The sequence below is a fragment of the Scyliorhinus canicula genome, chromosome 8 (assembly GCF_902713615.1).
Source record: "Scyliorhinus canicula chromosome 8, sScyCan1.1, whole genome shotgun sequence".
Lineage (NCBI taxonomy): Eukaryota > Metazoa > Chordata > Chondrichthyes > Carcharhiniformes > Scyliorhinidae > Scyliorhinus > Scyliorhinus canicula.
The window spans coordinates 103,113,064-103,138,646 of NC_052153.1; the positions used below are offsets into that span (position 1 = coordinate 103,113,064).

The window sequence follows — 25,583 nt, forward strand, 5'->3', positions numbered from 1 at the left end:
GAGTGTCTTTAAGATAGAGATAGATAAGTTTTTGATTAATAAGGGGATCAGGGGCTATGGGGCGAAGGCAGGAGAATGGGGGTGAGAAAATATCAGCCAATATTGAATGGCGGAAGTGACTCGACGGGCCAAGTGGCCTAATTCTGCTCCTATGCCTTATGGTCTTATGGTCTTACTGTGGATGCTGGAATCTGAAACCAAAAGAGAAAATTCTGGAAAATCTCAGCAGGTCTGGCAGCATCTGTAGGGAGAGAAAAGAGCTAACGTTTCGAGTCCAGATGACCCGTTGTCAAATCCAACAAAGTTAATGTTGCAGGTCCAATATGATTCTTCAGAACATCTTACAATGTTTTCTAGTCTTCTTGGGACTAGACTTCTCTTGTTCAGCTGGTGTATGTCATTAATATGAAGGTAATGTGAAGAAAGTAACATATTTGCCTTTATTTGGTGCTTAACAAGCCAAAAAAGAAGCATTAATGTCTATGTATGTATATTAAACCGGATTCCTTCCCAGAAAGTGAGTAAGACAATGAGCAAAAGTTAAAAATGATTCAATTACTGCTAATGCACAAAATTACTACACGTAATGGAAGTTCATGTTGTTAATTGATTTAACGAATGCAGAAGTATATAAACCTATTGTTTATCAAGTAACAATGAAGTACCCATTGACTTCAAGCACAGTAATTGCATTGAGGATATCTCCCACTCCCTGAAAAGCATGGTGGGAAAGTTAGAGTTTACTTGTCATCTGGTTGTAAATGAATAGTGTGAAGGTAAAAGAAACAGAACAAAAGGAAACAGGAAAATTAGATGAATGTAAATTCCTGATTTTGGAACACTTACTGCTAGTTGTAAACAGGAAATATGACTTTTCGTTTTGGCATGTTGCCGCTTGTTTCTACAATGCTCTTCTTCATAATTTTGGGTCATGTCATCAAGCTGTTGTTGCCTGTATAAGACAGAATTAACAGAATGTGTTTTGGAAACTGAGTAACATTCTTGGCAGGAAAGAAGTGCCACTTTATACATGAATAGCCACAGGCCATTAACATAGCATGTTGTTGCAGAAATATTCTGTTTGATGTGAACTCTTCTCAATTCTAGAATGGTTCTTTTAGATTGAGAAATTCCACGTTAATCCGATATTTTAAAGAGGGAGACCATGGTATTATCGACCAGTCATCCTGATATCTGTTGTTGGGAAATAGGAATAGAGTGTTTGAACACCTTGAAAATTTTTAGTTCACTTCCAGTGGCGGCAATGCGGAGCTAAGCCACACGTTCGGCAGCTCCCGCTGAAAACAGACTTTGGAGCTCTTTTCAGGGCCCCCAACGGAACTTTGTCAGCAAATCCCGACGTGGGAAGAGGACAGGAGTCCACCCCTACGGTCCTACGGTCCGGACCAGGAGTGGGGTAAGAAGAAAAACGGTGGAAGCACCCCTGGAAAAGCGGGGGAAGAAAAACAAAATGGCGGCCGGCGGAGGCCCGGAGGAGTGGAGGCAGTGGGCACAGGAGCAGCAGGCGACTCTGCTGCGCTGCTTCCAGGAGCTGAAGGTGGAGCTGCTGGAGTCGTGGAAGGTTACCACCAGAGAGCTGATGGAGGCTCAGACAGTCCAGGGGGCCGCGATCCGGGAGCTGCAGAAGCAGGCCTCCGAAAGGGAGGATGAGGCCGTGGCCGTCGCGGGGAAGGTGGTGATGCACGAGGCGCTCCATAAAAGGTGGCAGGAGCGGTTCGAGGAGCTGGATAACCGGTCGAGGCGGAAGAATTTGCGGATCCTGGGCCTCACGGAGGGGCTGGAGGGGTCGGACCTGGCAGCCTATGCCAGATGGGGGCTGGGTCCTTCCAGGGGACCCTGGAGTTAGAGGGGGCCCACAGAATTCTGGCTAGGAGGCCCAAGCCGAACGAGCCGCCGCGGGCGGTGTTGGTGCGGTTTCATCGGTTCGTGGATCGTGAATGTGTGCTCCGGTGGGCCAAGAAGGATCGGAGCAGCAAGTGGGAGAACACGGAGGTGCGGATCTTCCAGGACTGGAGTGCGGAGGTGGCGAAGCAGAGGGCCGGATTTAACCGGACGAAGGCGGTGCTCCACAGACGGGGCGTGAAGTTTGGCATGTTGCAGCCGGCGCGTCTGTGGGTCAACTATAAGTCCCTGGAGGAGGCGTGGGCCTTTGTGCAGGCCGAAAAACTGGACTCAAACTGATGGGGGATGTTGTTGTGGTGGTATGATTAGCATAGCTGCCTGCTATTGGTGCAGAACACCGGCTTACCATTGGTCCTGGTCGGTCATGTGCCTCTCGACCGGTTGGTTGAGGCCAGTCATGTGACGGCTCCGCGATTGGTCGAGAGGCTGAGTTAACCTCGCCTCCAGGGCGGGGTATAAATACCCAGTACTCCCGGCGGTCGTCCTTATACTTTAATCGACCGCAGGGCTAACATCTAGTAGATTAAAGCCATACTTTTGTTCAGCAACTCGTCTCGCGTTCAATTGATGGTACATTAGTTGTATAATACTGTACTTGTATTTGCTCGGTTTAATGTCAGATGTGGGTTGGCCTTAGGGTGGGTGGGGTGATGTCGTTATGTCTTTTTTGTATGGGTTTTTCTGTATGGGTCTGGTGGACGGGTTGGGCAGGGGGGTAAACGGGGAGTTCGGGCAGCTGGTGGGGGGGACTGACAATCGGAGTTGCCCTAGGGGAGGCGGGGCTGGGCAGGGCGAAAGCGCAGGCTTTTCTCAGATTTCCCGCGCTGGGAGATGGTGGGGGCGGAGTCGGGGCTGAGAAGCGCGGGCCGTTGCTGGCTGTTTTCTTTTCCCGCGCAAGAGCGGGGGGGGGGGGGGGGGGGGGAGGACCTGCTGATGGGCACGATGGAGGAAGGGTAGTCCCACGTGGGGAGGAGTCGGAGGTAGGGCGGGAGTTGCCGGGGTCAGCAGATGTTAGCTGGCTCACGGGAGTGCAATGGAGGGAGGGGCGCGGCTAGGAGGGGTCCTAGCCTGGGGGGGGGGGGGGAGTAGCCGCCATGGGGAACTGGCAGAGCGGGGGACGCTGGCCGGTGGTGGGCAAGGGATGGTTTATGGCTAATCGGCAGGGGAGGGGGGCAGGGAGCCCTCGGATCCGGCTGATAACCTGGAATGTGAGGGGGCTGAATGGGCAGGTCAAACAGGCCCGGGTATTTGCGCACCTGAAGGGGCTGAAGGCGGATGTGGCCATGCTCCAGGAGACACACCTGAGAGTGGTGGACCAGGTTCGGCTGAGGAAGGGATGGGTGGGCCAAGTATTTCACTCAGGGCTGGATGAGAAGAGTCGGGGGGGTGGCGATCCTGGTGGGGAAGAAGGTGACGTTTGAGGCGTTAAATGTGACAGTGGCGGGAGGTATGTGATGGTGAGTGGTAAGCTGCAGGGGGAGCAGGTGGTGTTGGTGAATGTTTACGCCCCAAATTGGGACGATGCGGGGTTTATGCGGCGTATGTTGGGCCGCATTCCGGACCTGGAGGTGTGGGGCCTGATCATGGGGGGGGACTTCAACATGGTACTGGATCCCCCATTGGATCGATCCAAGTCCCGGACGGGTAGGAGGCCGGCGGCGGCTAAGGTGCTGAGGGGATTTATGAACCAGATGGGGATCCCTGGAGGTTTGTGAGACCAAGGGCCAGGGAGTACTCGTTTTTCTCCCACGTACATAAGGCGTACTCAAGGATTGATTTTTTTTGTCCTGAGCAGGGGGCTGGTTTCGAGGGTGGAGGATGTGGAATACTCCGCCATTGCCATTTCAGATCATGCCCCGCACTGGGTGGACCTCGGGCTGGGGGAAGAGAGGGACCAATGTCCGCTCTGGCGCTTGGAGGTGAGGCTGCTGGCAGACGAGGAGGTGGCTGAGAGGGTTCGGGGGTGTATCGAGAGGTACCTTGAGGCCAACGACAATGGGGAGGTCCGAGTGGGGACGGTCTGGGAGGCATTGAAGGCGGTGACTAGAGGGGAATTGATTTCCATCCGAACCCGTATGGAGAGGGGGGAGCAGAGGGAGAGACTGATAGGGGAGATGGTGAGGGTAGATAGGAGATATGCGGAGGCTCCAGAGGAGGGATTGCTGGGGAAGAGCCGTAGCCTTCAGGCCAGGTTCGACCTATTGACTACCAGAAAGGCGGAATCTCAGTGGAGGAAAGCACAGGGGGCGGTGTATGAATACGGGGAGAAGGCGAGCAGGATGCTGGCACACCAGCTCCGAAAGCCGGACGTGGCCAGGGAGATTGGGGGAGTGACGGATAGAGCTGGGAAGGTGGTGCGGAGGGGGGTAGATGTTAATGGGGTCTTCAGGGACTTCTATGGGGAACTGTACCGGTCGGAACCCCCGGTGGAGGGGGGTGGAATGGGGCGCTTCTTGGACAAGCTGCGATTCCCGAGGGTGGAGGAGGAGCAGGTGGAGGGACTAGGAGCGCCGATCGAGCTGGAGGAGCTGGTCAAAGGGATAGGAAGCATGCAGTCGGGGAAGGAGCCGGGGCCGGTTGGGTTTCCGGCGGAATTTTATAAAAGGTATGTGGACCTGTTGGGCCCCCTGTTGGTCCAGACCTTTAACGAGGCAAGGGAGGGGGGGGGGGGGCTTTGCCCCCAACTATGTCACGGGTGCAGATTTCCTTGATCCTGAAGCGGGACAAGGACCCTCTGCAGTGCGGGTCATATAGGCCGATTTCGCTGCTAAATGCCGACGCTAAGCTGCTGGCAAAGATCCTGGCCACTAGAATAGAGGATTGCGTGCCGGGGGTCATTCATGAGGACCAGACGGGGTTTGTGAAGGGAAGGCAGTTGAATACGAATGTACGAAGGCTCCTCAACGTTATTATGATGCCGGCTGTGGAAGTGGAGGCGGAGATAGTGGTGGCATTAGATGCGGAGAAGACCTTTGATAGGGTTGAATGGGAGTATCTGTGGGAGGTGTTGGAGAGGTTTGGGTTTGGGGAGGGATTTATCCGTTGGGTGAGGCTGCTCTATGAGGCCCCGATGGCGAGTGTAGCCACAAATAGGAGGAGGTCGGAGTACTTTCGGCTGTACCGAGGGGCTCTTCGTGTTGGCGATTGAGCCTCTGGCCATGGCGTTGAGGGAGTCAGGGAACTGGAGGGGCCTGGTGCGGGGTGGGGAGGAGCATCGAGTGTCGCTTTATGCGGACGACCTGTTGCTGTATGTGGCGGACCCGGTGGGGGGGGGATGCCGGAGGTGATGAGGATTCTTAGTGAATTCGGCGGTTTCTCTGGGCATAAGTTGAACCTGGGCAAGAGCGAGTTGTTCGTTGTTCGTGGTGCATCCGGGGGATCAAGAGGAGGGGATTGTTAGGCTCCCACTGAAGCAGGCAGGGAAGAGCTTCAGGTACCTAGGTGTCCAGGTGGCTGGGAGTTGGGGGGCCCTGCACAAGCTCAACCTCACAAGGTTGGTGGAGCAGATGGAGGAAGAGTTCAAGAGGTGGGATATGTTACCGCTGTCACTGGTGGGGAGGGTGCAGTCCGTTAAGATGACGGTGCTCCCGAGGTTTTTGTTCCTGTTCCAGTGCCTCACCATCCTTATCCCGAAGGCCTTTTTTAGGAGGGTCAACAGGAGTATTACGGGATTTGTGTGGGCGCATGGGACTCCGAGGGTGAGAAGTGTGTTCCTGGAACGGGGCAGGGATAGGGGGGGGCTGGCGTTGCCCAACCTCTGTGGGTACTACTGGGCTGCCAAAGCAGCGATGGTGCGTAAGTGGGTAATGGACGGGGAAGGGGCAGCATGGAAGAGGATGGAGGTGGCGTCCTGTGTGGGCACGAGCCTGGAGGCGCTGGTAACGGCGCCGTTGCCGCTCCCTCCAATGAGGTATACCACGAGCCCGGTGGTGGCGGCTACCCTCACAATTTTTGGGCAATAGAGACGGCATAGGGGAGAAGTGGGGGGCTCGATGGAGGCCCCAATACGGGGGAACCATCGGTTTGACACAGGGAGCATTGATGGCGGATTTTTGGCTGGCACAGGGTAGGGGTTAGGAGGTTGCGGGACCTGTTTGTGGAGGGGAGGTTCGCGAGCTTGGGGGAGTTAGAGGGGAAGTTTGGGCTCCCCCCGGGGAACATGTTTAGGTACATGCAGGTTAGGGCGTTTGCAAGGCGGCAGGTGGAGGGGTTCCCCTTGCTGCCCCCACGTGGGGTACGGGACAGGGTGCTCTCGGGGGTGTGGGTTGGAGGAGGGAGGATTTCGGACACATACCGAGTAATGCAGGAGGTAGACGAGGCCTCGGTGGAGGAACTGAAGGGTAAATGGGAAGAGGAGCTGGGTGAGGAGATTGAGGAGGGGACGTGGGCGGATGCCCTGGAGAGAGTGAATTCCACCTCTTCCTGTGCGAGGCTTAGCCTTATACAGTTCAAGGTGCTGCATAGGGCCCACATGACTGGGACGAGGATGAGTAGGTTTTTCGGGGGCGAAGACAGGTGTGCTAGGTGCTCGGGGAGCCCAGCGAATCACGCCCATATGTTTTGGGCGTGCCCAGCGCTGGGGGAGTTTTGGAAGGGGGTAGCAAGGACGGTGTTGAGGGTGGTGGGATCCAGGGTCAAGCCAGGCTGGGGACTCGCAATTTTTGGGGTTGCAGTGGAGCCGTGAGTGCAGGAGGCAAAAGAGGCTGGTGTACTGGCCTTTGCGTCCCTAGTAGCCCGGCGGAGGATCTTGCTTCAATGGAAGGATGCGAGGCCCCCAAGCGTGGAGACCTGGATCAATGATATGGCGGGGTTCATTAAATTGGAGAAGGTGAAATTTGCCCTGAGGGGATCAGTACAAGGGTTCTTTAGGCGGTGGCAGCCTTTCCTGGACTTCCTGGCGGAACGGTAGGGAAATAGGCCAGCAGCAGCAGCAACCGGGGGGGGGGGGGGGGGGGGGGGGGGGTGTTTGGTTCGGTGGGAGGGAGAACTGTGTGCATTGTTTTGTGGGATGTGGCGGGTGTTATCTCTTTCCCTTTTGTTATTTGGCTGTTCTTTTGTTTTTTCTTTTGTTTGTAGTTGCTTTTGAAGTTGGGTGGGTGCTGTTCTTGGGTTTTTACCGCGGTTGTTTTGTTAATATTGTTGTGATGTTTATATTTTGTAAAAATTTCAATAAAAATTATTTAAAAAAAAAAAAAAATTTTTTTTAGTTGAACAAAGAGAGTCAGCACAGATTTGTAAATTATAGATCCTGCTTGACAAATATGCAGTGTGATTCTCCGTTCCTGAGACTAAGTGTTGATGCAGGGGCAGGATTCTTGGACTTGTGCAACAGCAAAACTGGAGTTACAAATGGACTGATTCAGCGACCGTTGAGTGGCTAGCACCTGCGCAAGGTGCAACACAGTTGATTCCAATGGAAAATGATGTCGGATTCGCCGGGATCAGGATTGACACTCAAAGGGCTGACAAGCCGCAGTCGCATAATAGCACTCCACTCCCTACACAGACTCATCCCATCCAACAAAATGGCACTGGTTGCGCTGGAGTTTGCCCTCCCCGCTGATGGGTCAGCTGGAGCCAGAGGATACCTAGGGTGGTGGCCAGGGGGGACACCCATATGACCCATGACCCTAGGTTCACAGTGCGCATTAAGCAGCGATGGTATTCCATGCGTGTCCACCCTGACTCCACAGCCCACCTTCCGCTACTCCCCCCCCCCCGGTCCTGGTAGAAGCACCCTGCCAGCGGCACAACTGTCAGCTAACTATGGCGACTTTGGATACTTTCAGTACCCCCGCTCTCTCCCTCATCAGCCACAGTGCTCTTGGCGCCCTTTTTAAAAGCACAAGTGAACCTCGCCGCCGGGAATTTCACCCAGTGGAGGTGGACAATCGCGGAGGCCCCGGAGAATACCAGATCTGGCCCGCTAATGATATGCCAAGGGTGTTTACTGTACCTGCAGAGTGGAACACATTGACACCGCTGTCGAGGCACTGGGGAATTGCGATTTGGAGTGAAACCGGCACCAGCCACGTTTCAAAACTGATTCTCCGTCCAATCATGTTTCCTGATTTCGGAGAAACCCGACATGACATTTTTTCTTGAAGAGGTGATTAAAATAGTGAACTGGGGAATGTACAATTTTTTACGATCTTCCAGGTGGCATTTGATAAAATCCCTTAAAACAGCCTGTTAGTTCAGGATGAAGCTCATGGAATTCAAGCAGAATTGCTGCTTAAGAAACTAGCTGAATGGAAAGAGATTGAATGGGCAGTAGCTAAAACAATGATTTACGTGATGACAAGTGTGAGCTCACACACTTTGGATATAAATGGATAGATCAGAGCATTACTAAATTATGAAAAGATAGAAATAGTGCAGGTTCAAAGAATTCATGTACATCGATTATTAATGAAAGGTACAAAAGGTAATCAAAAAGGCTAGTGGAATGCTGGCCTACCTAGTGGACTAGAGATTAATTTTATGCTGGCTGGTGGTGGGTAGAAGTTTGACTTTGAAGTGGGTGGATTGCTAATTCCCACCCCCTATAAGTACCCTATAATCCTTCTTTTGTCCAATTAATGGTCATCTGGTGGAAAGCCAGCCAACAGCACAAAGTATGGGTAGCCCCCCCAATTGAGAATGAAAAGATGATACCCAAGGTCAAAAGAACCAGAGTGAACCAGAGGTCTGTCACGCTCACCCATTTAAAGGCACTCCTGGCATGAACTGTGGCAGTTGCATCAGAAATCATACAATGACCTCTTGAGATCTGCCAGGCTGATGCTTTTTCATAAGACTATTAAGTCCTTTGAAGTATTGCAGGAGGTAACAGTTTGGTTTTAAATTTTGATGGCCTTTGTGCTAGTAGTGAATAATTCAGAACCTTTGCTAGGTAGGAAAGGATATTCAAATACATTTGACCCATAACCCTTATGAATAGCAAGTATTTGGGAGAAAACTCAAATTCAGCCCTTTAACTCTATAGATAGAGGACAGAGTGCAGCCATGAGCTGGTCAGGGTTCCAGACATAGAATGGCCCACAGTTTGATGATAACTCTCTGCGAGGAGGTCCTCTTGCTGAAAGAAGAGAAGAATCTCCTTGCCAGAAAAAACCAGTCTGGATGGAGGTCAGCATAGAGGTCAACAGCTGTGGGGTCAGCCAGAGAAGCTGGCTGCAATGCCAGAAAAAGCTCAATGACTTCTTGCTATCTGCCACGGTGGAACCTTTTTGGAGATGGACATAAATGGAAGAGTCTGAGGATGTGAATTGGCTTGAATATGGGACTGCATACTTTACTGACCAAGTGTGAAAGGTGCCATGTTGCACTCATGACACTCTGCATGGCAATGGGGATTTGGAGGGGGGAGATTCTTTTGAACTGGAAAATTGTTGGCTGGCAAGGAGCATTGTGACATGTTGGCTCCTAAAAGGTTTCTGTTGGTCACACATTTGATGACTTGATTTCAGCATGGCATAGACATTACAATGTCCTTTTTCATTCCCAGGAGAAGAGGACGTATAATGACAGGGAAAAGATCATGATTGGAGCTGGTCAGCCCAACCAGACCATCCTCACCCTGTTAGACATGGAGGTCATGGAGCCAGAGGTCCATTGCTGGGGTAAATCTATTGTCTGAGGTGAGACTGGAGTAAAGTGGTGCTAAGTTAAGGGTGCAAGTCCTCTCCTGCAAACTGTACTTAAGAAGGGGTGGGGTCCACTGTCTTTGAAACTGGGGAGGCTGTTGGCAAGGTGCCATTGATGTGGAAGCTTGCACAATTTGGGGAGGATGGCCTTTTAAACTTTGGAATGGTCTTCACCTGTTAATGGTGCCATGTGTGTTCTGAGGAAGTATGTCTCTCTGAACTCATCTTAAATGAAGATGGTGCCCCTCAATCTCCTTACTTTTCTTTCTCCAAATTTCTCCTGCCTGACATTTACATTATGGGAGACCAGCCTGTTGATGTTGGCTGTATGACCAAGATCATCATGCCAGATGTGTGGATGACAGTAGTCCTGATTTCCAAATACAAAACCCAACTCTTAAATATAAATGGATTGAAGTTATGCTATACGTGTACAAAGACAAAATAGACCACCTTGATTACTGTGGCGACGCCTCAATTATGTGAGGCATGGAATGGTGGCACAGTGGTTAGCACTGCTGCCTCACAGCACCAGGGACCCGGGTTCAATTCCACCCTTGAGTGGCTGTCTGTGTGGAGTTTGTACTTCTTCCCTGTGTCTGCGTGGGTTTCCTCTGGGTGCTCTGGTTTCCTCCCGCAGTCCAAAGGTGTGCAGGTTAGGTGGATTAGCCATGATAAATTGCCCCTTAGTGTCCAGGGTTGTACAGGTTGGGTTACGGATTTGCGGGTCTCCTTCTGCAATGTAGGGATACAAGCTGGGCTTGTATCTGTTAGAGTTTAGAAGAGTAAATGTTGATTCAAACATATAAAATCCTGAGGAATCTTGACAGGGTACATGTGAAGAAGATATTTTCTTTTGTGGAAGAATCTAGAATTAGGGGTCGCTGTTTAAAAACAGGTCACTCATTGAAGACTGAGATGAGGCAGTATTTCTCTGTCAATGACTCTTGAGTCTTTGGAACTCTCTTCCTGAAAAGGCAGTGGAAGCAGAATCTTTAAATATTTTGAAGGCAGAGGTGGATAGATTCTTGGTAAGCAAGAGGTGATAGGTTATAAGGGGTAGGCGGGATGCAAATTTGAGGTTACTAAAGTTTGAGGTTACTGTCAGAATAATCATGATCTTACTTTTAAAAAAAATTTAGAGTACCCAATTATTTTTTCCAATTAAGGGGCAATTTAACATGGCCAATCCACCTACCCTGCACATCTTTGGGTTGTGGGGGCGAAACCCACGCAGACACGGGGAGAATGTGCAAACTCCTCACAGGCAGTGACCCAGGGCCGGGATTCGAACCTAGGTCCTCAGCACCGTAGGCAGCAATGCTAAGCACTGTGCCACCGTGCTGCCCCAAATCATGATCTTACTTAATGGCAGACCAGGTTTAAGGGATTGAATGGCCTACTCCTGCTCCTTGCCCGTATATAAGCCAACAGTACATGCCAAACACTATCACAATATAAACCATGTGTAAAGGTATATTTTCCGATTCATTTGGTACAAGCCTGGATGGATGATAGTAGTCTGCTGCTGAAAATGCTATATATTGAGATAGAATAACTGGTCACAGTGCATCCAGCTGTCAGTGAATAGTGTGAAATTGGACTTAAAATATTTCTGAAATGGGCCTAAAACTGTACAAGATAAAAAACTGTGAAAAAGATGAATGTACTGAACCTCTAAGCCTGACAGCTGAACACATCCTGTGACAGTGGCAGCAGAGATTGTCACCAAATGTTATTCAACTATAAAGTATGTCCTGAGCTATTACTCTGGGAGACAGTCTCAGTGAACACTTACGGCAGCTGTAACGTCTTCTGAAATTCAGTTTTAGATGGATCTTCTGCAGGGTTCACTGTGAAATCTGAAACAGTACTTTTTCCATTGTCTTGAAAGGCATTCATGCTGGCCTTATCATACACAGAGTTATTGAAGCTGATGGTTGTTCTCTCATAGGATAACCGGTCAAAGGATGATACAGCACACTCCCTCCCGTCAGTATTTAACAAGGCACGGAGGACTTTGGGTCAAGAACACAGCAGTAAGAAGCAAAATAAACAAGAAAATACAATATACTTTGTCAATCACTCTAGCTTTATTTAACTTAAAGCAGTTTCTCTTGAGCTAAAAATAAACATAGGTGGCCCTGCAGACTATAATAGATTTCAGCGTATTAGTCAGCCCTGCTTATAAGATGACCGCACTCAACTGATTCCATTCTATCCAGTTGTAGCCAGAAAATCACCTCCAAAGCCTACTGTTCCCAAACGTGAAATCCTGAACATCTGCCCCTGATGTCCCTAAAGATTCAGTGCCAAAAATCATGGTTTTGCACATACTTACCGTATAAGTCAACCCCTTTTTCAGTTACAAAAATCCATACTTGCATTCGTCATCAACCTAAACTTTTCACCCCACAAATGCAGGTTTTACTCGACTGCAATATGATGCCTGGGATCAATCAGGCAATACATGGTTTTGAGAAGATATGTGGGAGCTCCCACACAGAGAAGACTGCACATGGCATGGTGAGTGACAAACAGAAATGGGTCCTCCAGCAAAATGAATGGAGTACAAAGCTGCTTTCAAGTTCAGGGCTGTATTTTTTGCTAACTCATCAAATAACTGTGCTGCAGTGGGGGAATTTGGGTGAGAATGGAGAAGGAAGAATCTGCCCTAAAGAAGATGCCCAAGACCAAATGCGCCAGGAACCAGCCACTGGCCTGGTATTGGGAAGCATGTAATAGCCTCAAAAATTGCCAGAATGGTTACATCATCACCAGAAATATCTGTAGACACACTGAAGTGGGCCTAAAGGGAGCCCAATAAAACCATGCGTCCAGCAAAGATTTCAGACCGACATCTAATTGGTGTAGCCACTTTATGGAACAAAACATTTAAGTGTTGTGACGCAAGACAAAGATCACTCACAGACTCAAAATACCTCGGTGCCAAAATGACCAGTTTCCAGCAATTTATAAGGCAGTGGCAAAAACACCAGTATAAAGTGAGGAAACTCTGTTTATGGTGTTGCTAACATTTTTTTATATCCATGAATAGTAGAAATTATACCCATTGTGCTTTTTTAAGATAGCGGCTGAAATATTTGGTTGCATAATGTCTGTATTTTCAGTATTATAGGTGTAGATTTGGTTCTAAAATAACTTTTGTGGTACATGTGCATACTTCTGGTGTCAGGCTCTCTGGACCCCATCTTGGGTAGGGCATGGACACAGACACAGAGAGCCTGTGCTAGAAGTATGCAGAAGGGCAGCATGGTAGCACAGTGGTTAGCACTGTTACTTCACAGCGTGGGTCCCGGGTTCAGTTGCCAGCTTGGGTCACTGTCTTTGCGAAGTCTCCATGTTCTCCCATGTCTGCAGGAGTTTCCTCCGGGTGCTCCGGTTTCCTCACAAGTCCCGAAAGACGTGTTTGTTAGGTGAATTGGAGATTCTGAATTCTTCCTCAGTATGTCCGAACAAGCACTGGAGTGTGGCCACTAGGAGATTTTCACAGTAACTTCATTGCAGTGTTAATATAAGCCTACTTGTGACACTAATAAAGATTATTAAAAAAAAGTAGGCAGATCGTAATGACAACTTGAAAGAGAACAGCAGATTCATACTTCAGTGTGTCAGAGTCACTCCCTTGTGCTGGCCCTCCGTATTCCTAGCAATGTGTTGGTGGATGGATTACTGGACTGCTGTGAGGCCCTGCAAGCCCCTTTGCACACTGGTATTGGCAGCTATGTTGGCGGTCTTCTGAGCCTTCCTTGCAGGAATCTAAGCTTGCATGACTTCATGGATTTCCGTTGCACCCAGACAGTGGATTGTTTATTTTTGTGCTGCAATGGAAACTGAGACACCGGGCATTCACACGATACATCATCGATATGTTTGCGGGTGTTCTCATGAAGTTGACAACCACTTCCACATTCTGCGCAAAACCTTGCAGCAATTTGATGTTGGATTCCTCCATGTTCCTTGACAGACCGCTTTCTGGCACCTGACAATTCACCATGCATTTCACTGGCCCAGAACCTCCAATCTCTGAGAGGTTGTACCCTAGAAGTACCACGGAAACTGCTCTGAGGGACCCCAACTATCCTCCTGACCCTTCCCCAACCACCCTCCCAATCTCCCGAGCCCCCCGGCCCCGACCAACTGTCCCTCCTCCCTCGACTACCTGACCCCCTCAACAGGACCACCTTACCTCCACTCCGATATCCTTCACCCCTCACCCACTTACCTTGCATACTTACCTTTTCCCTGGCTTCTCAAAGAGGCTGGGGCCTTTACATTTACTGCTTTACAGTAGCTGCTGCTGTAAAAAGGGCATGCAGCTTCACTTCCCCCAATGCTGCTGTCTGCACTAGAAGGACTCTGGGGCTGCACTGCACATTTCTCACCAGGCCTGGGCCATAGGTCCGGCAAGAAATGTACAGTACCAGACTAAGGTTCGTAAAAAAGGAGCGGAATGGCAATCTGACTGATTGCCACTCTACAGTAGTTCTGGCTCATTCTTCTTCTCCAGGCCATCCCACCAAAGTCCTCACCTGAGTCCTTTGGAACAAGACTCACATGTGATCTCACTCTCTGGCTAACCAATACCTTTACTATCCTTGTCTCCCACCTTGAATGCAGGTCCCTTCTGCCCAGTATCTCATCACATGTAAATCTGACCTCTAAGCTATCCCCTAATGTATGTTTAATGTCAGTATCTGTGCTGGTGACTTTGAGTGTGAGATTGCATCATGATGTTTCTTCATCATCACTGATTCCCTGATCTTCCACCTCTTTTTCTTTGACCACAGGCTGACCTGGTTGCAGTTCTTTGAAATCGTAAGGAGAAAGGCTTATGGATAGGGTTGTGCTGAGTGAAGGGAAGGGAGGCAATGTAAGCTTTCACAATCTCTGACTTGTAAATCAGAAAAGATCACAGTATGAGGGGAAGGTGGGATGTGAGGAGAATTAGGCATGTGCATATAGTCATCTTCAATGGTTTGAGCCCTGCCAGTAGCTACAACCTCAGTTACACCTCATTTGTGTTAGTTCATTAAACTTCTTGCAGCACTACATCCCGGTCATCGGGGCTAGACTATGGCTACTGACTTGCCATTTGCTATTGGTCCCTCTGACTTTAGAATATCTGTCTGGAGGGTCTCCTCTCCATCTCTGCAACAAGAACTCCAGTTTTGCATCAGAGAACGTTGGGGAGAATTGTGGAATAGGAACAACCCTGTTGCAGCATTAGTCGCTTTTCATTTAGGTCAGGTTCTCTCCCCCTGTCACCTCCTGCGTTTTTTCCAGCAGTCTGGCTTTAAGATTTGTGAGTCTCACACAAACATGGGACCACTGCTGAGGTGTGCAGCCCCTCAACAGTACATTTAGCACTGGGCTAATCATTTAAATAGGTAGGCGGAATGAAATTTGCATGCTGCCTGCATCAGAAGCAGTAGATATATGTTAATCACACATTGCATCCCATGCCAGTTTTCGGTAGCTATCCAATTTTTCCCTTTTTTATTCCGGCAAGCTTCATATACACAGTAGAATTACCAACAGAATTGACCTAATTACAATTCTGTACCAATGGATACCAGTGGTTACTGCACTGTTTGCAAGTAGGTGGTGTCAGTGTCATTCTTTATTGTTTTATGTAGATTTAGCTATAGTCTTAAAATTAATGACGCAATATAATAATTCTGCTTATTTTTTGAAGCTTGAGTGATCCATCAAAAAAGCTTGAATTTGTCCATGGGAACTGAGAATCCCAAATAAAAGCAATTATGCCCAATGAAAGAATATTGCTTTAGCAATCAATTAAGCGTAGCTTTTTGATCTAATAGAATGCAGTGACACAGAAAGGTATAACAAATTGCAAAGTCAAACCCCTAAACGTGTATCATACGAGCTTTCATTGACAATAAATGATGTGTGATTACAGTAAGCAGCACTGAGGGAGGCAAGCTTGGCAGATTCTTCCTCTAGGCACTGCTACCATGGCTTTGTGCCATATTATACTCCTACCTGTCAAGACCTCATTTAGGATACATTGACTGCTACTGGCCATGAGGCGAACCTGGGCTAAGACATCCACATCTGGGCTGTATCTCACCACTGTAATCTCCCGAAATGCCTGAGCAGCAGAGATCATTTCTGTAATGATTAACAGGATGTGTTATAAATTGTTTTGTTTGATGTTTTCTGTAATCACTGCAGCAGTAGAACCTCTCCTACACAAACTGCTTTCACTGACATATTAGCCAAGAGCTTTATCTAAAGAAAAAACGTTTCGAAAACAGATAGGGAAAGCATCACATTTATAATGAATTGTCATACCTCAGGGATTAATGAATATAGTACACAGGGATGCATCTTGCACTTGTACCTGTCTATTAAATTTAGAATAAAAGTATCCAAAAATTAGTTCAAGTCTGTAATCCAACCAAGGGGTGTATGTGATGACAGAAATTACAAGAGCAAAACTCAGTCAGCTTTCATGAAATGGAGTCTTGCAGATCACTAAAAATATTTGCTATTTTATGAAATGTGTAGTTTTGATGCATAAAATTATAATTTTCAAAATGTAATTTTCTTATTATACAATGGATATATTGAGCCACATTTTGCCTTAATTTTTTACTACTTGGTGTGACATCGGGCCAAAGGTATACAACATGTATCGATATATGTCAGGATCTGAAACATTGGATGTTTTCTTGGCCAGTAATGTGCTAGTTGTTTTTTGGTTCTATCATATCCTCCCCTTTCTGTTTCTTCTTCTGAAGGCTGGAACTCTTCATGGTGTGTGGTCCCATAGGTGACAGCCAATACCAGAATCTGACCCATCCTCACGTCATGCATCTACATGTGTTCATTTGCAGCGATGGTTAACTACATATTGAGACAACTCACTGACTTTTCTCCTCCATATGCTGAGAATGGGGACGCTATTATAGTGCTTGCATTAATTGTGAAGCATTACAAAATGTTCTGTAACACTTACCTTTTCCAATAATTGTTTTAATGATGGATTCCTTAAACTCAACAACTTTCATGTACAATTTGATATATTCCTCTGTCAATAATTGAATTATAAGGTCTGAAGTTGGTCTCAAATTGACTGATGTGTCTGGTCTCAGAAGAGGTCCCTTTGTTCGAGCATAATGATCACAATCTGTAAGCATATGGATAATTATGTTTCAAAAGAGAAGGAAAAGTTACCACTGTTGAAAATAGATTTACTGTCTTCAATGGTTTCAGAATCATATAAAAAAATCATTGTTTAATGCACGGAGTAAATTTAAAGGCAGGGTATATTATGTGAATATACTTTCTCTATTTAACGATTTTCAGAAAGATGCACTTCTTTCAGTTCTGTTGTGCTACTCTTAGACTGGGCGACATTTACAATATGGTAAATATTGAGCAGGTGGGAGAAAGAGATGAAATGGGTAGCACATTGAAGAGTAGGAACTTAAACAGGATTTTCACGACAGCAACAAAAGTGTTAAAGCAACGCCATGGGGCTAGGAAGTTCCGGAGGGCATTTGGTGCTAATTTATATGTTCATACTTTGAATTTACATTCTGGGCCAGAAACACAAAGGCCCCGAATTTTCATTCTCTGATGGCCTTACCCTGAAAGTTTCCCACAAGTTGCACTGGGGAACTCTCAAAAGTACCAAAGCACTGATAACGTGGGAATTTCCCAGGATGTTTAGACTTCCATTGGGCAATTCCTTTGCATCTCAAACTTCCAAAGTTCTGAATTGGAGTTGGAGAGTTCAGATGGTTCTGACTTATTTACCAGAATAGTTACCCAGGAAAGGTTAGAAGGATTAAAATCAGTTCTAACTCCTGGGTAACTATACTACTGACGCCCAACTACCCCCTCCACCTGCCTGACCCCTGACCACACCAGTGCCCCACTGCCCTCCTCACACGACTACCACCAACTATCCCCAACCCCCTTGAACCCCAACCACCTGGGTATCCTCATCTGACTACCTCCCAACCCCTTACAAACTTCACCAGCACCCAAAAACCTCTCCCCTGACCACCTGACTACCTCTCCTGAACCCCACCAAACCTTTCCGCTTGACAATCCCCTGAACTCCTAATATCCCACTGAACCTGAGTGTCCCTCCTGACCACCCGACTGCCCCTTCACCCAAACCATTGACTAATCATCCCATCCAACTACACCACCTAACCATATCCTCCCAACCCCCTGACTACTCCTCAACTACACCCTCATCCTCCCCGACCCATCCACCTGTCACCCTTCCCCCTTACCCACTTATCTTACACACTTACCTTCTCTCCATAGCTTCTCAAAGTAGTTTTGGTACTGTGGTGAACACCACTAGTGGTATATTGTATGTATTACGGCACTGCCCGTATATATAGGTACGACGGTAAATCCCTGCCTGCTGGCTCTACCCAACAGGCAGCATATAAAAGTGTGTGCTCTCCTGTGCTGCAGCCATTCTGGTTCCAGCTACAGGAAGCACAACATCTTGTTCAATAAAGCCTCGATTGTTCCACCATTCTCGTCTCGTGGTAGTTGACGGGACATCAGGAGCGAAATTCTCCGCAACGGCCAACGCCGGAGTGAAACCCGGACTGTTTCACTCCGGCGTGATGCCGCTCCTCGCCCCTATTCTCTCCCCCCGGGAGGCTAGGAGCGGCGTTGCGAAAAACTCGGCCGCCGGGTCTTGACGCTTGCGTCAAAGCGGCGCGCCGAGAATGACGCGGCCGGCGGCACCTAAGTGACGTCAGCCGTGCATGCGTAGGTTGGCCGGCTCCAACCCGCGCATGCGCGGTTGCCATCTTCCCCTCCGCTGCCCCGCAAGACGTGGCGGCTTGATCTTGCGAGGCGGCGGAGGGGAAAGAGTGCGTCATTTACAGACGCCGGCCCGACGATCGGTGGGCACCGATCGCGGGCCAGTCACCTCCTGAGCACGCCCCTGGTGCTCGATCCCCTCTCTGCCCCCACAGGCCCCACACTTACCTGTCGCATGCTGTTCATGCCAGCAGCTACCCGGTGTGGTTGCTGCCGGCGTGAACCCGTCGGGTCGTCAGGCCGCTTGGCCCATCCGGGCCGGAGAATCGCCGGTCGCCAGGAAAAACGGCGAGCGGCGTTTCTCCGAGCAGCGTGTTGCAAAACGCGACACGCCATTTTGGGGGGGGCTGGGAGAATCCCGGGGGGTGCCAGAGCGGCCCTCCCTCGACTCTCCCACCCGGCGTGGGGAGCAGAGAATCACACCCCAGGTACATTAGAATTTACCGGATTGTGACAGCTATTGCCATAAAAAGGAGGCGTGGTTTAGCTTCCCCCAACACTCCTGCACTATGAAGGAGAACTTTACCTTCCACATTTCTGAGGAGACCTTGTTTGGATGTTTGGGCGAGAAATGTGGAGCTCTGGCGCATGATACGTAAATAGGAGTAGAGTGACAATCTGACAGTGGTTGCCACTCAGCCCTAAATATACTTGTGTACAGATGATGTAGTACATTAGTATAAAATTATAAACCTTTTCAAAATTTTCTGTGCAGAGAGTAGTCCGAGGTGATCCTGCAATTCTAATTTATATAAATATTGGTATTGTTCTTTAGGGAGACACAATTTATTTGAGATTGGAAGGACTAGGTCATATTTTGGAAATTACTGGTAATATGGTGGGGGAGGGGTTGTCGGTTGAAGTTCTGTAGCAGTAGTCATGATGTGGGGCAGAAAATACATCAGGAGATAGAAAAGGCATGTAAAGAGGCAATATTACAATAATCATGGGGGACTTCAATATAGAACATAGAACATAGAACAGTACAGCACAGAACAGGCCCTTCGGCCCTCGATGTTGTGCCGAGCAATGATCACCCTACTCAAACCCACGTATCCACCCTATACCCGTAACCCAACAACCCCACCCCCCTTAACCTTACTTTTTAGGACACTACGGGCAATTTAGCATGGCCAATCCACCTAACCCGCACATATTTGGACTGTGGGAGGAAACCGGAGCACCCGGAGGAAACCCACGCACACACGGGGAGGACGTGCAGACTCCGCACAGACAGTGACCCAGCCGGGAACTGAACCTGGGACCCTGGAGCTGTGAAGCATTTATGCTAACCATCATGCTACCGTGCTGCCCCAGGTGGACTGGGAAAATCAGGTTGGTAGTGGATCCCAAGATAAGGAATTTGTGGAATGTCTAAGAGATAGTTTTTAGGAGCAGCTTGTGACAGAGCCTACTAGGGAACAGGCAATTCTGGATTTGGCGATGTGTAATGAGGCAGACCTCATCAGGTAACTTAAGCTGAAGGGACCCTTAGAGAGCAATATGATAGAATTTACCCTGCACTTTGAGAGGGAGAAGTTGCAATCAGATTGCAGTATTACAATTAAATAAGGGTAGCTACAAAGGCATGAGGGAGGAGCTGACCAGAGTTGATTGGAAAAGGAGCCTAGCAGGGAAGACAGTGGAACAGCAATGGCAGGAGTTTTGGGGGTAATTATAGAGGCACAACAGAAATTCATCCCAAGGAGGAGGAAAAATGCTAAGGGGAGGACAAGGCATCCATGGCTGATGAGGAGCATAAAGGCTAAAGTAAAAGCATACAAAGTGGCAAGGACTAATAGGAAGCCAGAGGATTGGGAAGCCTTTAAAAGCGAGCAGGGGACAACTAAAAAAGCAATAAGAGTGGAGAAGATGAAGTATCAGTTCAAGCTAGCAAGTAATATAATGGAAGATGGGAAGAGTTTTTTTCAATATATAAAAGGTAAGAGAGAGGCAAAAATAGATATTGGACCACTGGAAAATGTGGCTGGAGAAGTAATAATAGGAAACAAAGAAATGGCAGGCGAACTGAATAATTACTTTGCATCAGTCTTCATGGTGGAAGACACCAGTGGGATGCCAGAGCTCCAGGAGAACCAGGGGGCAGAGGTGACTGCAGTGACCATTACTAAGGAGAAGGTTCTGGGGAAACTGAAAGGTCTTAAGGTGCATAAGTCACCTGGACCAGATGGACTACACACCATGGCCCTAAAAGAGATAGCTCAGGAGATTGTGGAGGCATTGGTAATGATCTTTCTGGAATTACTGGAGGCAAGAAGGGTCCCAGAGGACTGGAAAGTGGTTAATGTAACACCACTGTTTAAGAAGAGAGGGAAGCAGAAGATGGGAAATTATAGGCCGGTTAGCCTGACTTCGGTCATTGGTAAGATTTTAGAGTCTGTTATTAAAGATGAGATTGCAAAGTACTTGGAAGTGCATGGTAAAATAGAACTGAGTCAGCACGGCTTTGTCAAAGAGAGGTCGTGTCTGACAAATCTGTTAGGGTTCTTTGAGGACGTAACAAGGAAGTTAGACAAAGAAAAACCAGTGGACGTGATTTATTTAGATTTCCAGAAGGCCTTTGACAAGGTGCATAAGAGACTGTTAAATAAGTTAAAGGCCCATGGTGTTAAGGGTAAGATCCTGGCATGGATAGAGATTGGCTGACTGGCAGAAGGCAGAAAATGGGGATAAAGGTGTCTTTTTCAGGATGGCAGCCGGTGACTAGTGGTCTGCCTCAAAGGTCTGTGTTGGGACCATAACTTTTCACAATTTACATTAATGATCTGGAAGAAGGAACTGAAGGCACTGTTGCTAAGTTTGCAGATGATACAAAGATCTGTAGAGAGACAGGTAGTATTGGGGAAGCAAGGGGACTGCAGAAGGATTTGGACAAGCTAGGAGAGTGGGCAATGAAGTGGCAAATGAAATACAATGTGGAAAAGTGTGAGGTTATGGACTTTAGAAGGAGGAAGTTAGGCATAGATTATTTTCTAAATGGGGAAATGCATAGGAAATCAGAAGCACAAAGGGACTTGGGGGTCCTTGTTCACGGTTCTCTTAAGGTTAATGTGTTTGTTCAGTCAGCAATTAAGAAGGCAAATGCAATGTTAGCATTCATGTCAAGAGGGCTAGAATACAAGACCAGGGATGTACTTCTGAGGCTGTATAAGGCTTGGTCAGACCCCATTTGGAGCATTGTGAGCGGTTTTGGGCCTTGGAAAGGGCCCAGAGGAGGTTCATAAGAATGATCCCTGGAATGAAGAACTTGTCGTATGAGGAACTTTTGAGACTCTGGGTCTGTACTTGTTGGAGTTTAGAAGGATGAGGGGGATCTTATTGAAACTTACAGGATACAGTGAGGCCTGGATAGATTGGACGTGGAGAGGATGTTTCCACTTGTAGGAAAAACTAGAACCAGAGGACACCATCTTAGACTAAAGGAACGATCCTTTAAAACAGAGATGAGCAGGAATTTCTTGAGGCAGAGTGTGGAAGTCTTTGCCGCGGAAAGCTGTGTAGGCCAATTCACTGAGTGTCTTTCAGACAGAGATAGATAGGTTCTTGATTAATGAGGGAATCAGGGGTTATGGGGAGAAGGCAGGAGAATGGGGATGAGAAAATATCAGCCATGATTGAATGGCGGAGCAGACTAGATGTGCTGAGTGGCCTAATTCTGCTCCTATGTCTTATGGTCTTATGTTCAGTGATCAGCTGCAGAACAACACTGGCTGTAGACAGTTATTGGTCCATTTGTCTTATTGCCATTTTAGTTTTTGTTTCAGCCTTGGTTTCTGACAAAACTGCATTTATTGGCTTTACCTAACTGCCCTTGAGAAGTTGGTGGTGACCTGCCATCCTGAACCACTGGATTCCATGTGATGTAAGTAAACTCAGTGTTATTGGGAAAGGAATTCCAGGATTTTGACACAGCGACAGTGAAGGATTGGAATATAGTTCCAAGTCAGTTTGGTCTGTGGCTTGAAGGGGAATTTTCAGGTGATTGTGTTCTCATTTTTAAAATTTGTTGATTGAATGTCAGAGCAGACGTGTTGTGCTGAATGGACTAATTCTGCTCCTATGTCTTATGGTCTTAAGTGGGTGTCGCTGGCTGGGCCAGCATTTGTTGCCGATCCCTAATTGCCCTTCATCTGAGTGGCCATTGCTAAGCAATTTCAGTGGGGGGCAGTTAAGAGTCAACTTCATGCACCTCATAGAGCCATACAGCACAGAAAGAGGCCAAAAGGCCATTGTGTCTGCAGCGGCCATCAAGCACCTATCTATTGTAATCCCATTTTCTAGAACTCGGCCCCAAGGCTTGTATGCTAAGGCGTTTCAAGTGTTCATCTAAATGTTTTTTAAATGTTGTGAGGGGTTCCCGCCTCAACCACCCTTTCAGGCAGTGAGTTCTAGATTCCCACCATCTTAAACCTATTCCCCTTGATTATTATCCTCTACTAAGGGGATAAATTTCTTCCTATATACCCCATCTATGTCCTTCATAATTTTGTACACCTCAATCAGGTCTCCCCTCAGCCTTTTCTGTTTTAAGGAAAAATGCTGCCCTTATTATTGTGAGGGGGAAGGTTTCAGATTCCTGGGGCATTGGGACCAGTTCTGGGGGAGGTGGGACCAATACAAACTGTATGGGTTACATCTGGGCAGGACCGGGATTATGTCCTAGGGGGAGTATTTGCTAGAATGGTTGAGGAGGGTGAAAACTAATATGGCAGGGGGGTGGGAACTTAAGCAAGGAGTCACAGGAGGAGGAAATGAGGACAAAAACAAAAGGCAGAAATGGAATAATTGATAGGTGGAGAAACCAAGAGTCAGATTCAGCCAGGGCCACAGTGAAAAATACGGGGAATGTGACGAGTGATGTTAAAAAGACAAGCCTAAAGGCTTTGTACCTTAACACACGGAGCATTCGCAATAAAATGAATGAAGTAATCACACAAATAGATGTAAACGGGTATGATATAGTCGGGATTACGGAGACATTGCTGCAGGGTGACCAGGGATGGGAACTGAATGTCCAAAGGTGTTCAGTATTTAGGAAAGACAGAAAAAAAGGATAAGGTGGGGGTTCCATTGCAGGTCAAGAAGGAAATTAACACGGACCTCCGGTGACGGTGGGTAGGAGGCAGCCGCGCAACGGAGGGCTCCAGGTCGGGAATGGCATTTTCGGGGCTTTAAGTCCGCTCCTAGGCTCCATGGATGTATAAAAAGCAAGCAGAAGGCACGTAGAAGCATCACATGAGGCACAGCAGAAGAGGATGTCCAGGATCAGCAAGAAGACGGCCGTTAAAAAGACAGCTGAGGGTCCATCGGGGAGTGGAGAGGTCACCACGGGGTCACCTAGGAAAAAGGAGGCTGGAGCACCGGGGGAGGCCGTATTGCCTACGGCTGAAGAAATAACCAAGGTGATGGCTGCAGAATTCGATAGGCAGTTTACAAAACACTTGGAGGCGATGAGGAAGGAGAGGAGGGAGGTTTTGAGTGTGCTGGTGGAGGAGGCGATTTCCCCGGTGACGACGGCGGTGACGGGTGCAGTGGCGGAGGTGCGGGAGCAAGGGGAGGCGCTGAAGGAAGTGCAGGAGACGTTGTTGCAGCACGGTGATCAACTTAAGAAGGAGATGCGGAAGGTGATGAAGATTAACAAGGATCTGCAAGGGAAAATGGAAGACCTGGAAAACAGATCCAGGCGACAGAATTTGAGGATTGTGGGGCTGCCCGAAGGAGTTGAAGGGCCGAGGCCGACTGAGTATTTTGCCGCTATGCCGGCGAAACTATTGGGGGAGGGGGAGGATCCCTCCCGATATGAACTGGATCTGGCTCATCAGTCGTGGAGGCCTATACCAAAGGCGAGTGAGCTGCCAAGGGTAGTGACTCTGTGCTTCCATAGGTACAGTGTGAAGGAGAAGGTCCTGTCCTGGGCCAAGCAGAAGCGGGTGGTGCAGTGGGCTGGAGCTGGTATACGTGTATACCAGGACTTTACGGTGGAGCTGGCGAGGCTGCGGGCTGCTTTCAACCGGGTGAAGAGGGCACTGTACATTAGCAAGGTGCAGAGCAGCATTGTATATCCAGCGAAGCTGAGGGTGACTTATTAGATCAAGGACTTTTATTTTGGAACAGCGGAGGAGTTTGCGAAGGCAGAAGGACTGTGGCAGAACTGAGAAATTGAGAAATAGCCATGTTCCGATGTAACCTCAGGACTGTATTTTCTTCTTTTTTGTTTCACTGCGTGCGGGTGTGTGGGCTAAAGGAGCCAATGTTTTATATATTTGGACAAGGGAAGTGGGGGGACTTGCACTCGAAGTGAGGGCTCTTTGGGGTGTAGGTGGATATGCGGGGTTTGTGTGCTAAAAGGGGATTTCTGGGCTTTCCTGGGGCCGGGCAAGGGGAAAGGGACCCGGGCGGGGACCTCCGCGCTGGCCGGTTTAAACCGGCCAGTGAATGGGAGTGAGGTGGGGGGAGGGACTGCGGCCATCGGAGCCTGGCAGAACAGGGTCTGAGTGGTCTAGCCGGGGTGGAAAGTGTGGTAGTATGACTAGGTGTATTACGGTACCTGGGAGTGTGAGCTGCCATTGGTGCAGAGGGCTCACTGCCCATTGGCCCAAGTATCGTGTCCTCTGTATTCTCATTGGTCGAGAGGAAGGTAGCTCCGCTTACGAGGCGGGGTATAAGAACCCGTGTTGTCCAGCAGCCAGGTCATTTCTGTACTCCTGCTGCTGGGCACACTTCTTGCTGATTAAAGCCTTCGCTTCAGACTATTCCTTCGTTTTCGTGTCCATTGATTGTGCATCAATTTAATCAGCAATATTTTTAAAGGGTGGAGCTCCGCATCAAGCTGGAGTGTCTACGACTCAGCCCCCACGCAGCGAATGCAACAGCCACATTTAAGCACTGGCTGGCTTGCTTCAACAGCTACCTTAGCACGGCGGAAAACATCCCGACGAAGGAGCAGAAACTGCACATTCTCCACTCGTGCGTCGGCATCGCCATCTACACGCTCATCGAAGACATGGCAGACTACAGCGCGGCTATGGACCAACTCAAAGGACACTTCATACGGCTGGTAAATCAAATCTACGCTCGGCACTTACTAGCCACAAAGCAGCAGATCCCTGGTGAGTCGCTGGACGATTTTTACCGTGCCCTCCT

The 25,583-nt window shown here is 48.5% G+C and overlaps 1 protein-coding gene across 1 annotated transcript in view; it reads right to left on the minus strand.

Annotated features, from left to right (window-relative positions):
- Positions 1-25,583, minus strand: part of LOC119970422 (golgin subfamily A member 4-like) — a 529,556-nt gene that overhangs the window by 88,507 nt on the left and 415,466 nt on the right. The window contains exons 19-22 of the mRNA XM_038805016.1: positions 16,579-16,749; positions 15,600-15,728; positions 11,371-11,590; positions 847-952 (exon numbers count right to left, since the gene is read on the minus strand). Of these exons, the coding sequence (XP_038660944.1) occupies positions 847-952; positions 11,371-11,590; positions 15,600-15,728; positions 16,579-16,749 (626 nt within the window). The remainder of the gene's footprint in view (positions 1-846; positions 953-11,370; positions 11,591-15,599; positions 15,729-16,578; positions 16,750-25,583) is intronic.